The sequence below is a fragment of the Drosophila willistoni genome (assembly GCF_018902025.1).
Source record: "Drosophila willistoni isolate 14030-0811.24 chromosome 2L unlocalized genomic scaffold, UCI_dwil_1.1 Seg168, whole genome shotgun sequence".
Taxonomy (NCBI): Eukaryota; Metazoa; Arthropoda; class Insecta; order Diptera; family Drosophilidae; genus Drosophila; species Drosophila willistoni.
Window position 1 is genome coordinate 11,932,535 of NW_025814047.1, and position 14,027 is coordinate 11,946,561.

The 14,027-nt window shown below is 36.5% G+C and overlaps 1 protein-coding gene across 2 annotated transcripts in view; it reads right to left on the bottom strand.

Moving 5' to 3' along the window:
• Window positions 1–14,027, bottom strand: part of LOC6652115 (LIM domain transcription factor LMO4.2) — a 148,562-nt gene that overhangs the window by 60,843 nt on the left and 73,692 nt on the right. For both annotated transcript variants that reach the window (XM_047009904.1, XM_047009905.1), the window contains exon 3: window positions 9,106–9,259. In XM_047009904.1, the coding sequence (XP_046865860.1) occupies window positions 9,106–9,259 (154 nt within the window). The remainder of the gene's footprint in view (window positions 1–9,105; window positions 9,260–14,027) is intronic.

A 14,027-nucleotide genomic window follows, 5' to 3' on the forward strand; every position in this document is an offset into this window, starting at 1 on the left:
CGTTCTAAAGGGCTGTTGTTTAGAAAATAAGTGACCAGTTGAGAAGAGTTACGAAAAAAAGTTATTACCTTACATTTGGTAGTGTTAAGATTTAGTAGATTAAACTGGCACCAGGATTGAAAGTTTTTAAGATCAGCTTGTAGCCGACTAAATGAATCTGTATCTTTATAAGTAAGACAAAGCTTGACATAGTCAGCATACATAAGCACACGCGAATGAACAATGACTGATGGAAGATCGTTAATAAATAGTGTGAAGAGCAGAGGGCCAAGATGACTACCTTGAGGTACACCAGAAGTCACAGAAATGGAAACGGAAAAAGAAGACTTAAAAAGTACCTTCTGTTTTCTATTTGTTAAATATTCTCGAACCCAAGAATAGAAAAGGGGTGGAAACCCAATGTCGCTCAGCTTAGAAAGTAATAGGGTATGATTAACGGAATCAAAGGCTTTGCTGAAGTCAGTGTATATGACATCAGTTTGTTTACCATTTTTGAACCCCTTGATAATTATTGATGTATATTCTAAAAGGTTAGTGGTTGTAGATCTACGTTTCACAAACCCATGTTGGGATAACGAAATAATAGAGCTGCAAAAATGTTGCAATTGAGAAGTTATAATTTTCTCAAAAGCTTTCGGAATAGCGGACAATTTTGAGATACCCCTATAGTTAGAGGCTTCGGACTTTTTGCCATTTTTAAGAGGAATGATATACGACTCCTTCCAAATAGATGGTTCAACGCAAAAAGAAGAAGATTCGACAGGCAATAGAAACAATTTTAAAATGGGTTTACATAATGCGTTTGCACAGAACCTGAGTACACATCCAGGAAGACCATCTAGCCACGGAGAATAAACAGGTTTAACTAATTTAAGTTCGCTAAGAATATAACTTTCATCAACCAATGGATTGAAAATGCAATTAGCCTTTTTTAAATGATAAGGATACGGACTTGCTCGATATTCCGTTGAGGAATAAGTTGCCTGATCAGTGCTCGCTTTATTATTTTGAAAAGACAAAAAAGATGGGTGCACAGAGGTCTTACGTTTAGAATTAACAAAATTATAAAATTGTTTAGGGTCAGAAGAAAACTGAAGCTTACACCGCTGAAGATAATTCTTATAGCATTGAATATTAAGCATCATGAATTTTGAACGAGCGACTGTATACAGAGCATAATCTGATGAACGACGTGTTTTTTGAAACTTCTTATAATATCGTGTCATCAAATTTTTCAAATTGGATGTTTTCATTAAGGCTGGCAAAGTCAGTCTTACGAAAGCACCTAGTTAGAGGTAACTCATTTGAACCAAGTAATGGTGAAAGCAAGGGCAAATCAATTTTTAAATTTAATGTAGGATGAAATTTGTCTTCTGGAAGAACAAATGGTTCGATCCTAGAAACCTCACAATAAGAAGATTCCAATACAAAAATAAGATCTTACGATTTTCCATTAGAATTTAAGACAGGATTGACTTGGGATAAAGATAAGCCTAGAAGGCCATCAATAAAGTCATGTGACAAAGAGGGCAGCAACGTGGTAGATTCATCTGTTAGTGACCATGCTAAAGCGGGTAAATTAAAATCACCTACAACTATGAGCAAGTCTTGACTCGAAACTAAAGAGGAGACAAACTGAATTGCCTCTAAATGATTTAAATATACCACCATGTCTGACAATGGTGGAATATAGGAACAAGTAATGAAAGCATTAAAAGATTTTAAATTTACTTTAACACCGACAAACTCAATCTCCTGGGTACTAGAAAATTGAATCATTTCGATGATAAAGCAGCATCAACAGCTATCAGAACGCCACCACCTATGCGAGAAATCCGGTCACGTCTGAATATAGAAAAGTTTGTGGAAAAAACCGATGCATCAGCAATATCAGGTTTTAGCCACGTCTCTGTGAAAGCTAGAATGTTATGCTCAAAAGAAAGACTATCTACATAGAGATTAGGAAGTTTAGATTTCAGTCCTCTAACGTTCTGGTAACCCAGGTTAAGGGACGAAGCTAGTGTTTTGACACACCAGCAGATGCTGATGTGGCAGGAATAGTATTAGTTGTTGTTCTTGGCAAGCGATTTGGTTGCCGATTTTTCTTTTTTACAGTATAATATACTGTGTTTCTGCCAAAAATCTTCTCGACATATAGTGTCGAAGATATTTGCAGAAACACTAATTTTAAAGGACGAAATGTCCCGAGAATAAGAAAATTTAAACTTCTCCACCGCAATATTCGAGACGTTAACTTTCTTCCGAATATAGGCTATTACATCATCAGATGTGACAACAGGGTCTATCTTAAAAACAAATATATGTTTCTTTGGTGGTATGCCAACGAGAGGCCGCGGTCCCGAAGCGTCAGCCGCAGCAGTAACGTTGGACAAGTCACCCACTGCAGCAGTCAACTTGTTTACGGGGCCCTCGATACTTTTAGAACAATCGGCAATTTCCATTGGAATGGGTTATTGCCCGGACACATCGGACACTACAATAGGCATCGTTTTTAAGAGATCATTCCCAGGTGATACCGGTAATTCCTTACTAATAGCATTCACAACCGGGCTCTTAAACTATATCAATTGCTGTACATTAGGAGTGGACGGTGCATGAGACCTGTCGGGGACGATAAGAGACGCTGGCGGATCTACTGATACAGCAACACCCCAAGGACTGGTCCTTTTACGTTTCGGAGACTCATTCATAAGCGATAAACTTCTGAACTGAGTCTCCACCGCAGTAAACTCCGCTTGGAGTTTATTAAAACCTGCCCTTAAAGTGTCAAAACTAAAAATTTCTTTTGCTTTTGTGTCTTTACCGTTTTAACTAACTCTCGCGCTCTTGCGTACAAATTGTTGTTGCATGTGTTCAATTTGACGCGCTCTCCCGCTCTTTCCTATTCTTGATTGATTTGCGCTCTCGTCTTTTGCCTACCCGCGAGTCTCTGATACGTGTTTTTGTTTTTGTGTTTTCATTTCTTTTTATTCTTTAGTTGTGAAGGCTTACTCTGCACATTAACCCTTGTGTCAGAACTGGTCAGTATATTCATATACACAGATTTTTTACCTTTAGAATTTTTATTTTTTATTTTTTTGTATTTCCTTTTGTAATTAAATTAAACTTTTGATAAAATGGTTGTCTGCTCAAAAAATAATTGCATAGTTGCCACTAATGCGGTTGACTCCCCTGATTATATTCTTTGTTGGTTGTGTGACAATGCGGTTCACGTTAAGTGTGCAGGTTACACAGGCAGAATCAAGGAGTCTATTGCTAAAGGTGGTGGCTTAAAATATGGATGTGATGCTTGCCGGGAGGTCGAGAATGAGATGCGCTCTTTCATGAGGCGGACTAGAGATAGTTTTGACACTTTAAGGGCAGGTTTCAATAAACTCCAAGCGGAGTTTACTGCGGTGGAGACTCAGTTCAGAAGTTTATCGCTTATGAATGAGTCTCCGAAACGTAAAAGGACCAGTCCTTGGGGTGTTTCTGTATCTGTAGATCCGCCAGCGTCTCTTATCGTCCCCGACCGGTCTCATGCACCGTCCACTCCTAATGTACAGCAATTGATATAGTTTAAGAGCCCGGTTGTGAATGCTATTAGTAATGAATTACCGGTATCACCTGGGAATGATCTCTTAAAAACGATGCCTATTGTAGTGTCCGATGTGTCTGGGCAATTACCCATTCCAATGGAAATTGCCGATAGTTCTAATAGTATCGAGGGCCCCGTAAACAAGTTGACTGCTGCAGTGGGTGACTTGTCCAACGTTACTGCTGCGGCTGACGCTTCGGGACCGCGGCCTCTCGTTGGCATACCACCAAAGAAACATATATTTGTTTCTAGGCTAGACCCTGTTGTCACATCTGATGATGTAATAGCCTATATTCGGAAGAAAGTTAACGTCTCGAATATTGCGGTGGAGAAGTTTAAATTTTTTTATTCTCGGGACATTTCGTCCTTTAAAATTAGTGTTTCTGCCAATATCTTCGACACTATATGTCGAGAAGATTTTTGGCCTAAACATATAATAGTTAAGGAATATACTGTAAAAAAGAAAAATCGGCAACCGATTCGCTTGCCTACAACAACAACTAATACTATTCCTGCCACATCAGCATCTGCTGGTGTGTCAAAACACTAGCTTCGTCCCTTAACCTGGGTTACCAGAACGTTAGAGGACTGAAATCTAAACTTCCTAATCTCTATGTAGATAGTCTTTCTTTTGAGCATAACATTCTAGCTTTCACAGAGACGTGGCTAAAACCTGATATTGCTGATGCATCGGTTTTTTCCACAAACTTTTCTATATTCAGACGTGACCGGATTTCTCGCATAGGTGGTGGCGTTCTGATAGCTGTTGATGCTGCTTTATCATCGAAATGATTCAATTTTCTAGTACCCAGGAGATTGAGTTTGTCGGTGTTAAAGTAAATTTAAAATCTTTTAATGCTTTCATTACTTGTTCCTATATTCCACCATTGTCAGACATGGTGGTATATTTAAATCATTTAGAGGCAATTCAGTTTGTCTCCTCTTTAGTTTCGAGTCAAGACATGCTCATAGTTGTAGGTGATTTTAATTTACCCGCTTTAGCATGGTCACTAACAGATGAATCTACCACGTTGCTGCCCTCTTTGTCACATGACTTTATTGATGGCCTTCTAGGCTTATCTTTATCCCAAGTCAATCCTGTCTTAAATTCTAATGGAAAATCGTAAGATCTTATTTTTGTATTGGAATCTTCTTATTGTGAGGTTTCTAGGATCGAACCATTTGTTCTTCCAGAAGACAAATTTCATCCTACATTAAATTTAAAAATTGATTTGCCCTTGCTTTCACCATTACTTGGTTTAAATGAGTTAACTCTAACTAGGTGCTTTCGTAAGACTGACTTTGCCAGCCTTAATGAAAACATTGCTACTACCGATTGGTCTTATCTGTACAATTGTAGTGATATGAACTCGGCTGTTCGTTTTTTCTATGATACACTGAATTCACTCTTTGATATTTGTGTGCCTCTTGGTAGGCTGGAGCGGCTTAACAAACCTCCCTGGTTCTCTCGTGAGCTATCCAATTTGAAAAATGTGAAGACACGATATTATAAGAAGTTTCAAAAAACACGTCGTTCATCAGATTATGCTCTGTATACAGTCGCTCGTTCAAAATTCATGATGCTTAATACACAATGCTATAAGAATTATCTTCAGCGGTGTAAGCTTCAGTTTTCTTCTGACCCTAAACAATTTCATAATTTTGTTAATTCTAAACGTAAGACCTCTGTGCACCCATCTTTTTTGTCTTTTAAAAATAAAAAAGCGAGCACTGATCAGGCAATTGCCGACATGTTTGCGAGTTTTTTCAAAACAACTTATTCCTCAACGGAATATCGAGCAAGTCCGTATCCTTATCATTTAAAAAAGGCTAATTGCATTTTCAATCCAGTGATTGATGAAAGTTCTATTCTTAGCGAACTTAAATTAGTTAAACCTGTTTATTCTCTGGGGCCAGACGGTATTCCTGGATGTGTACTCAGGTTCTGTGCAAACGCATTATGTAAACCCATTTTAAAATTGTTTCTATTGTCTGTAGAATCTGCCTCTTTTCCATCTATTTGGAAGGAGTCGTATATTATTCCTCTGCATAAAAATGGCAAAAAGTCCGAAGCCTCTAACTATAGGGGTATCTCAAAATTGTCCGCTATTCCGAAAGCTTTTGAGAAAATTATAACTTCTCAATTGCAACATTTTTGCAGCTCTATTATTTCGTTATTTCAACATGGGTTTGTGAAACGTAGATCTACAACCACTAACCTTTTAGAATTTACATCAATAATTATCAAGGGGTTCAAAAATGGTAAACAAACTGATGTCATATACACTGACTTCAGCAAAGCCTTTGATTCCGTTAATCATACCCTATTACTTTCTAAGCTGAGCGACATTGGGTTTCCACCCCTTTTCCTTTCTTGGGTTCGAGAATATTTAACAAATAGAAAACAGAAGGTACTTTTTAAGTCTTCTTTCTCCGTTTCCATTTCTGTGACTTCTGGTGTACCTCAAGGTAGTCATCTTGGCCCTCTGCTCTTCACACTATTTATTAACGATCTTCCATCAGTCATTGTTCATTCGCGTGTGCTTATGTATGCTGACGATGTCAAGCTTTGTCTTACTTATAAAGATACAGATTCATTTAGTCGGCTACAAGCTGATCTTAAAAACTTTCAATCCTGGTGCCAGTTTAATCTACTAAATCTTAACACTACCAAATGTAAGGTAATGACTTTTTTTCGTAACTCTCCTCAACTGGTCACTTATTTTCTAAACAACAGCCCTTTAGAACGTCTAAATAATATGAATGATTTGGGCGTACTTATGGACCATAAGTTAAATTTTAACACCCATATTTCCACCACGGTTCCTGGGTTTCATTAAAAGATGGTCAAAAGAATTTGATGACCCCTATACAACTAAAGTTTTTTTTACTTCGCTTGTCCGTCCTATTTTAGAGTATGGATCTTGCATTTGGTCACCTCAATATGAGTCGCACCAGATTAGACTAGAATCCGTTCAAAAGCAGTTCTTGCTATTTGCTCTTCGTGGCTTAAGCTGGGATCGCAATGTCAATTTGCCTTCGTATTCTAGTAGACTTCTCTTGATTAACCTTCCGTCCCTAACTAACCGTAGAATTATGCTTGGTGTCATTTTTATGCACAAGCTCCTAATTGGTGATATCGACTCACCTGAGTTATTAGCTCAGGTGAATCTGTCGGTACCATGTAGACGGAGTAGACATACTTTAATACCTTTATCCCTTAGTCGTTGTTCTTCTAACTATGCTATGCATGAACCTTTTAGGGTCCTCTGCTCTGATTACAATCTTCTATCCCCTGTAATCGGCTCAGAGTTTTCTATAAATATGCTTAAAACATCTATCCTATCCCATTTAGTTAATAGATAGCTATAGTATTATGTGTTTGTCTGTCTTTTCTATTGTGTATTTTGTCCACGCAATTCGTGCCGTGCGTTATACGGCTGCACCCCTCGGTCGGTCGGGTGGGAGGTGGGCAGTTATCTGCTTGGGCTCGCGCGTAACAGGCTTTATCCTGGTGTCGTAGGGGCCACTTGAACGTACTGCGCATAGTATCGTCAACGTCCGCTAATGTAAAATAGACAGTATGGAAACCGTTGAAAGAGACGGTACTTAAGCTGTTGAAATAGACCGTATGAATGAATTGTGTATTGAGATATACAATTATCGATCGCTGCGTGGTGGTATCTGGTCCAAGAGAAGTTGTTGTTGTTGCGATTGATGTACAAATTGATCATTGATGATGTAAAAATTTAAGATGTAAAAACTGATAATATTATTCGATAAATAATGTAAATGAATTATTATTAGTACGATTATGACTATTATTAGTACAGAAATGGTACTAAATTTGGAAAGGGTTGATTCATAACGATTTAAATATTGTGTAAATTAAGAATGAATTGATGTTAAAGATTGAAGATTGAGGTAACACTTCGTTAAGTTTATTGACGGTCTGGGTTACACGAGGACGTGTAAAGGTCAGGATGGCCGTGTCGGATAGTGTTGATTAAGTGACTAATAAGTCAAAGCTTACTAGTTAGTTCCAATAGATTGACAGGTGTGTCAGTTGTAGCCCTGGTTGAGCATCTAAGCAACCTTAGCAACTAATGTTGAGAGCTGTCTTTAGGTCAGGTGCTATATAAGGGGGGCCTCGGGCTAGAGAGCTCAGTCAACAACCTCCCCGGGAACTAGCCATACAGCAAATAGTACAAGTGAAATTAAAAAGTCTAAAATGAATATTATAAATTAAAACATGAGTGCAATAAACAAAAGTCTTGGCGCCCCGACATATATAATACCAGACTAACTTCGACCGCGTTTAAGTTTGTACACCCAAGTTAACAGATATATATAACTGACAAATGTTTAATTTTAAAGTAATTAAATATTAAATTTTATAATAGCTTGGAAAATAACAAGTTATTGAATAAAGTCACAGTTCGTGACTTGGCCGTTTTTTATGGGAGCTATATGATATAGTGATCCGATCCGTCTGAATCCGACATATACAAACTGTGCAGTATATACAAGACTACTCAACTCTGTAGTCCTTACGGTCTAGTAGGAGTTTCAGACGGACGGACAGACGGACATGGCTTTTTGAACTCTTCTTATCGTCCTGACCAGGATAAATGGAAAAATAGCAATATCTGTCGGTAATTTTAGTTTTGTTTTTGCAAAGGAAATCGCGAAGTAATATTAAAGAGCGGTTGGATGCTGTGTACGGTGACTCAACATGCGCAACCCTGAAACCATGGCCAAATTGGTCGAATTGGGCTACTGCAGCCTCATCCACCGTATTCTCCATAATATTGTGGTCCAAAACGGTTGATTGTTATACTTTATCTTACCCACGTGAAGTTGATTTGCACCAACGGACGGACAGAAGGACAAAATATGTATGCTTAATGGGAAATGTCTCCTTTACCGCGTTTCAAACATCTGACCAATTTAATTATTCCCTATACTATAAAAAAATCAATCAAGCTCCGACCATTCCACTCAATAGCTTTCCTATAACATATTTACTCTGTTCTCCTACTCAAAACTAAAAAATCATTTAGAATACCGCAACCAATTGGTTGCAATCAATTGCGGTGGTACTAACTTCGCGAACGAGTAGCAATCTTGATTGTTGTCGAAAGAACGCTAACCCGTAAAGATCGTTTGTAAGTACGAATCACCTTGAATGACCGAATCCAATCTAACTTAGGGTTTCTTGCACATGAGTTGAATATGAGTTTACGAGACACGGTCGATATGAATTTCGGAATCATTGTGCGGTTTGTTGCCAGAGGGACGGACATTTTCATTGTTTAGGGGGAAGGGAAAAAGGGTCGCTATCTCGAGCACGTAACTTATAGTTAGCACGAGTAAGGGAAAATCAAACTCAATGATTGAGTGCACCGCAAAATTTACGACTCAATGCAGTTCTCTGGTATGTATGCATTAAAATCAAGCTTACTCTTGTTTTTGAAAAGTTCTTGGAATCGTTTTAAATGTCTTACCTGGAGTAGTCTTTTTTACAAAGTATTAGGCCTCGCCTTGTAAAACAACTTGAGCCAACCTCTGCTAGCATTGCTCCACAACAATGACATTTTAGACAACCATTATGCCAATATCTGTCTAGAGCATACAAAAGATATCTATCACTTATTTTATCTATAAATAAACAGAAAAGCAATACATTAATTAATCTTTCCATATATTATTTTGATTAATTTACTGTTTTTGAAAATTATCCAATGATTGTTGCGTTCTCTTAGGCTTAAAGCCTTAAAAAATTGATAAAAATGAAGCTTACTTCCGAAGTTTATATACCCTTACAGTTTTTGGCAATAATATTTTGACATGTTCCGTTACTCAATTTATCAATACATTAACAAAATCTTATTTCCTTTTCTTCGCTATATACGCAATTTATTTTTCTGCTTTCCCCATGCCATTGCAAAATTGTATGTGTACATGCATATACATACATCAGCGATCGGCACGCATACACATATATATTACATATTGACTGCAATTTTTGTTCTATTTATACGATCTGATTAAAACTTTGGGATTTTGTGTTTTATATCACAGTAGTAAATTTCTTAGGGATGTTCCATCCAATCCGTCCATGGTTCGATCCGGATGATTTTCATACTTTTTTTACCCAGGTTATAAGTGGTAAGTTTCATTCCAATAGCTTTCCAAATGGACTCGTGAGGTTAGTTTGCACCAGACTGGCGGACGGACTGATATGGCTAGATAGACTCAGCTTCTCATGCTGATCAAGAATATACATATATATTTTATGGGTTCGGGAACGTCTCCTTCTCCCCGTTACAAACATCTGACCAATTTTAAAATACTCTCTGCAAGGGTATAATAAGGAACTTTGTTTTAAAATAAACCTATTTTTTTTTCAATTTTACTGTGTTATTCCCATTTATTACTGTTTGCACATCGGCAACCGTATTCAGGGCTACTTTACAAAATTTCAATGAAGGAAATAAGTCGTCTCGCCGACTTCGGTATACCATGCACCATACACTGTTTTCCAACACCTAGATTCAAACTGTAGCTTCTAACATCCAATCGAGGGAAAAGCTTCTCAAAAGCTTAAGGATACCTACAAAGGATATTCAATGTCATTTCTAAAAAAAAAGCAAATTTTAATTGTTCATAAAAAAATATGTCTAACTGTTAACTGTTGTAGAAAAAAAAACGCATTTATTGAAAGTGGCGTTGTAATTATGAAACAAGCTCAAAATCAAATTTACGTAAATAGAAAAGTACCGTTATTCCTATTAATCCCAAAGTTCATATATGTTGTTGTTGTGCCCCAACAAGTATTTTGGTAGAACATTGTAACATCGAGAATTGTACTGTTAGACCAATATTTGAAATATAGGTATGGGTGGCGTTATAATTGTGAAACGTACATACCTTATATAAAAGAAATTTACTGATAATAAAAATTCTTATGATTTTTAATGGCACCCGAGTAGGTACAAAGTTAAGTGACAGTGAAGTTTAATAAACAGTGCTAATCTAATACTGAAGTGAACCGTTTTTTTTTTTTGTATTTATTGTTGTGTTAATACATACATGTGTACATATACAGTGTTGGAAGAAATTATAAAAACGGCATACAATTTCCTTTTTTTTTGAGTCTATCTTTGGCAAAACACAACTTTTTTTTAAGCTGAATGGTTTTTTTAAAGACACTGTTGCAAGCAATAAAAAAAATTATGTTGTATGTTTTTTGGAATAAATTGAATACAAAAACAAAGGCATTTTTTTCCCCCTACTTTTTTTAAAAGTACAAAATATAATGTTGTTCAAGGCACACATTAATTTTAGTTTTAAACAAATAGTTAAATTAATATTTAGCCGTTCCACCTTTATTTTCCATTACTTCGCGGCAACAACGTCCCATGGAATCAACTAACTTAGCACAGATTTCTAGCTCTATAGAATACCATTCATCATGGACCTTTTCCAATAAATCTTGCTTTTTTTTGGTTTATAACCAGCAATCCTCTTCTTTAATATTCCCCAAAATTGTTCTATTGGGTTTAAGTCTGGGGACTGAGACGGCGGCTCTAAAACATTAACTTTAATTTTTTTTTCCTTGAGCGATGTGTTTGCCAGCTCGGACGAGTGTTTGGGATCGTTTTCCGGCTGATATTATCACTTTAATGCCAATTCTTCTTCGGAAGAAAAAAAACATAGTATTGCTAAGGATATTTACTTTGTTGATTCCGCACATTTTATCCTTTATCCAAAATTACAGACCGACAATTGAAGAAGAAAAGCATCCCCAAAACATAATGTTTCCACCTTAGTTTCTAACGGTAAGCAGTACTTTTTTGTCGTCTTACAGACACCTTGGCATCAGATCCAAACAAATTGACCTTTGTTTCATCCGAACATAGCACGTTTTTCCAATTGGCCCGAAGAACATGTTGAGTAGCAAAATCTATTCTCCGTTTTATATTTTGCTTGCTCAACACGGTAATTTGCTAGCACTATATGCCTTTAACCCAAATGATACCAATCTTGTCCGGATAGTTCTACTCGTTATTGATGCATCTAGCTTGTTTTTTAGCTTTTCCGATTAAAGGAATGGGTTTTTTTTCGCTTCTCCCAAGCTGACCTGGTCAAGTTTTGATGTTGTGGCATGTTTTCGACCCCGATTTTCTTGTTTATATTTATAATGAATAGCTGAAAGCACTTTTTTTTGAGCAATCATTTTATTAATTTCGACACCTATTTTCGCAAATTTTTTTCTTCTATACCCTTTCGGTTTTAAAAAATAATAGAAACGTTCAGTATTTTTCACGTCAAAAAGATTTTAGATCTCATCAAAGTTAATTTTTGGTTTTATTTTAATATTCTACATCAAGGTATTTAATATCCATTAAAATTGGTTGTGATTTCTGTTTTAATTTACTAACATTATATGCAGTCCATCAGCAAGTTTTGGGTCGTTGCACGCACTTCTCAGAGGAAGAAAAGGAAATCATGAAAAAACTAAAAAACTCTGGTCGTTCAATGGCAGAAATCGCAGAATTTATGAAATAGAACTACTATCCCACATTCGTGAACACTGATTTGCAGGTCGAACAATTTGTCCAACGTTAACAAAAGAAGATTTTAAAATCAAAGTAGGTTGCCGTTTCTCCTATTTCTTCCAACACTGTATGTACATTAGGGGTGTTCTTAGTTGTATGGGGGAAAAAATATATTACTATTTTTTAAGTGCCGGGCATTTTTTTTTCCTTTAAAATAACTCAAAAAAATTTGGGGCCGATCGGATAATGTTTGATGGGTGCGGAACTCACCTAAAGTTTACAGTGTGATGCTCCCATATAAGCATACATAGCACTATACAAATATCATAAGAGTGAGCGAGATGGCATGTGTTTCGCGCCATTTACAATTACAATTTACAATCTTTAAAAATAACAGCTGCTCAGAAGTTCGGTTCTTCTGGAAAGTTTTAATCGTACAAATACTCAAAACAAGTAGAGTACACGACATTTGTTACTGAGTGTAAATTTTGCATTTAAAGTGGTATCGTGTGAGAAAACAATTATTGGAAATGGAAATAGTGTCAAGTGCATCAAAGTGGATTTGATTGGATTTACTAGGCTTCAAATGCTTTGTGAAGCTCTTGGCAAAGGAAAGTTCTAGACTAACAATCAGTGCAGTGATAGTATTTTGGCAACAAGCCCGTATACCGCACAGGGATTTTAATAAAGCTGCAGCCAAATTAATGAAATTATATGAAGATTGGAATCATATTAAAAAAAACAATTCCCAAGAAAAGATCTGAATCTCAGAAAAAAAATGTCCACACATTTGTGGAATGTGTGGACGACTTATTCAACATTGCAAGTGTAGATTCACTAGAACAAAGTAAGATTGAGGAAGATAAGCAGTTTCTACAAATGCAACGACAGAAAGGACGTACTGGTTGTATGGTTGGTGTTGATATGACATTATATGCACGGGAAAAAAGATCTCAAGAGCGACAAGAAAAACAAGCTACCCGGAAAAGAAAACACGAAGATTGAACATCAGCCCAAAAAGGTAAAATAATTAAGTAATAAAATCCAGGTTTCAACAGATTCATTGCTTAATATTCTTCAGACATTCCTCAATTCATGGATAGCAGTGATGCACTAAAAGTGTAATCTTCAACTGGCAAAAATATTGCTGAGGCAGTTTTTGACAGGCTACTTAAATGGAATATAGTTGATCAAGTCAATGGCTTTTCGTATGACTGCAAATACAGGCAATTAGTCAGGAGCAGCAGTTCTATTGGAAAAAAAAATCTGGATGCAGTCCAATAATCCTACCGTACCGCCTCCATATGTAAAAATGGAAAGAAATGGTTTGTGTGTTTTTTGCATTTTTGAATACAAAATGTACATTAAAGCATGGCTTCAGTGCACAAACGCTATTGAAGCTCCTTTCAAAAAAATGAGCAATCATTTATGGTACCTTGCCGAAGACTTAATAGCTCTGTCGTTTTTTGATTCGAATGTCCCCTCCGAAGAAAAAATTCGTATGGTTAGCAATCTTAACTCAAAGGAACCAAATGTTCAAATGAAAAATAGTAGACATTACTCTAATTTGGTAGACTTCCAAAAACACTCCTTATCTGACTTTGTGTGATTAAAAACAAAGGATTTTTTTGAGAAAGCTAAGCTACCACAAACTGATACTTGAACTGGTTCCATCGAACTGGAAGCAAACATTTGAATTTGAGCAAGGTTTGTCATACTGCCGTGATCTTGTGGTAAATGATATGGCAGAAGGGGAGTCAAATTTATGCAGAAATACAACAGAGTTCTCACAAACAACGAGGAAGAAAAACAATTATTGCTTCAAGTTGTTGAAGCTTATAAAAAAAATACCCCACTGTAAAAAA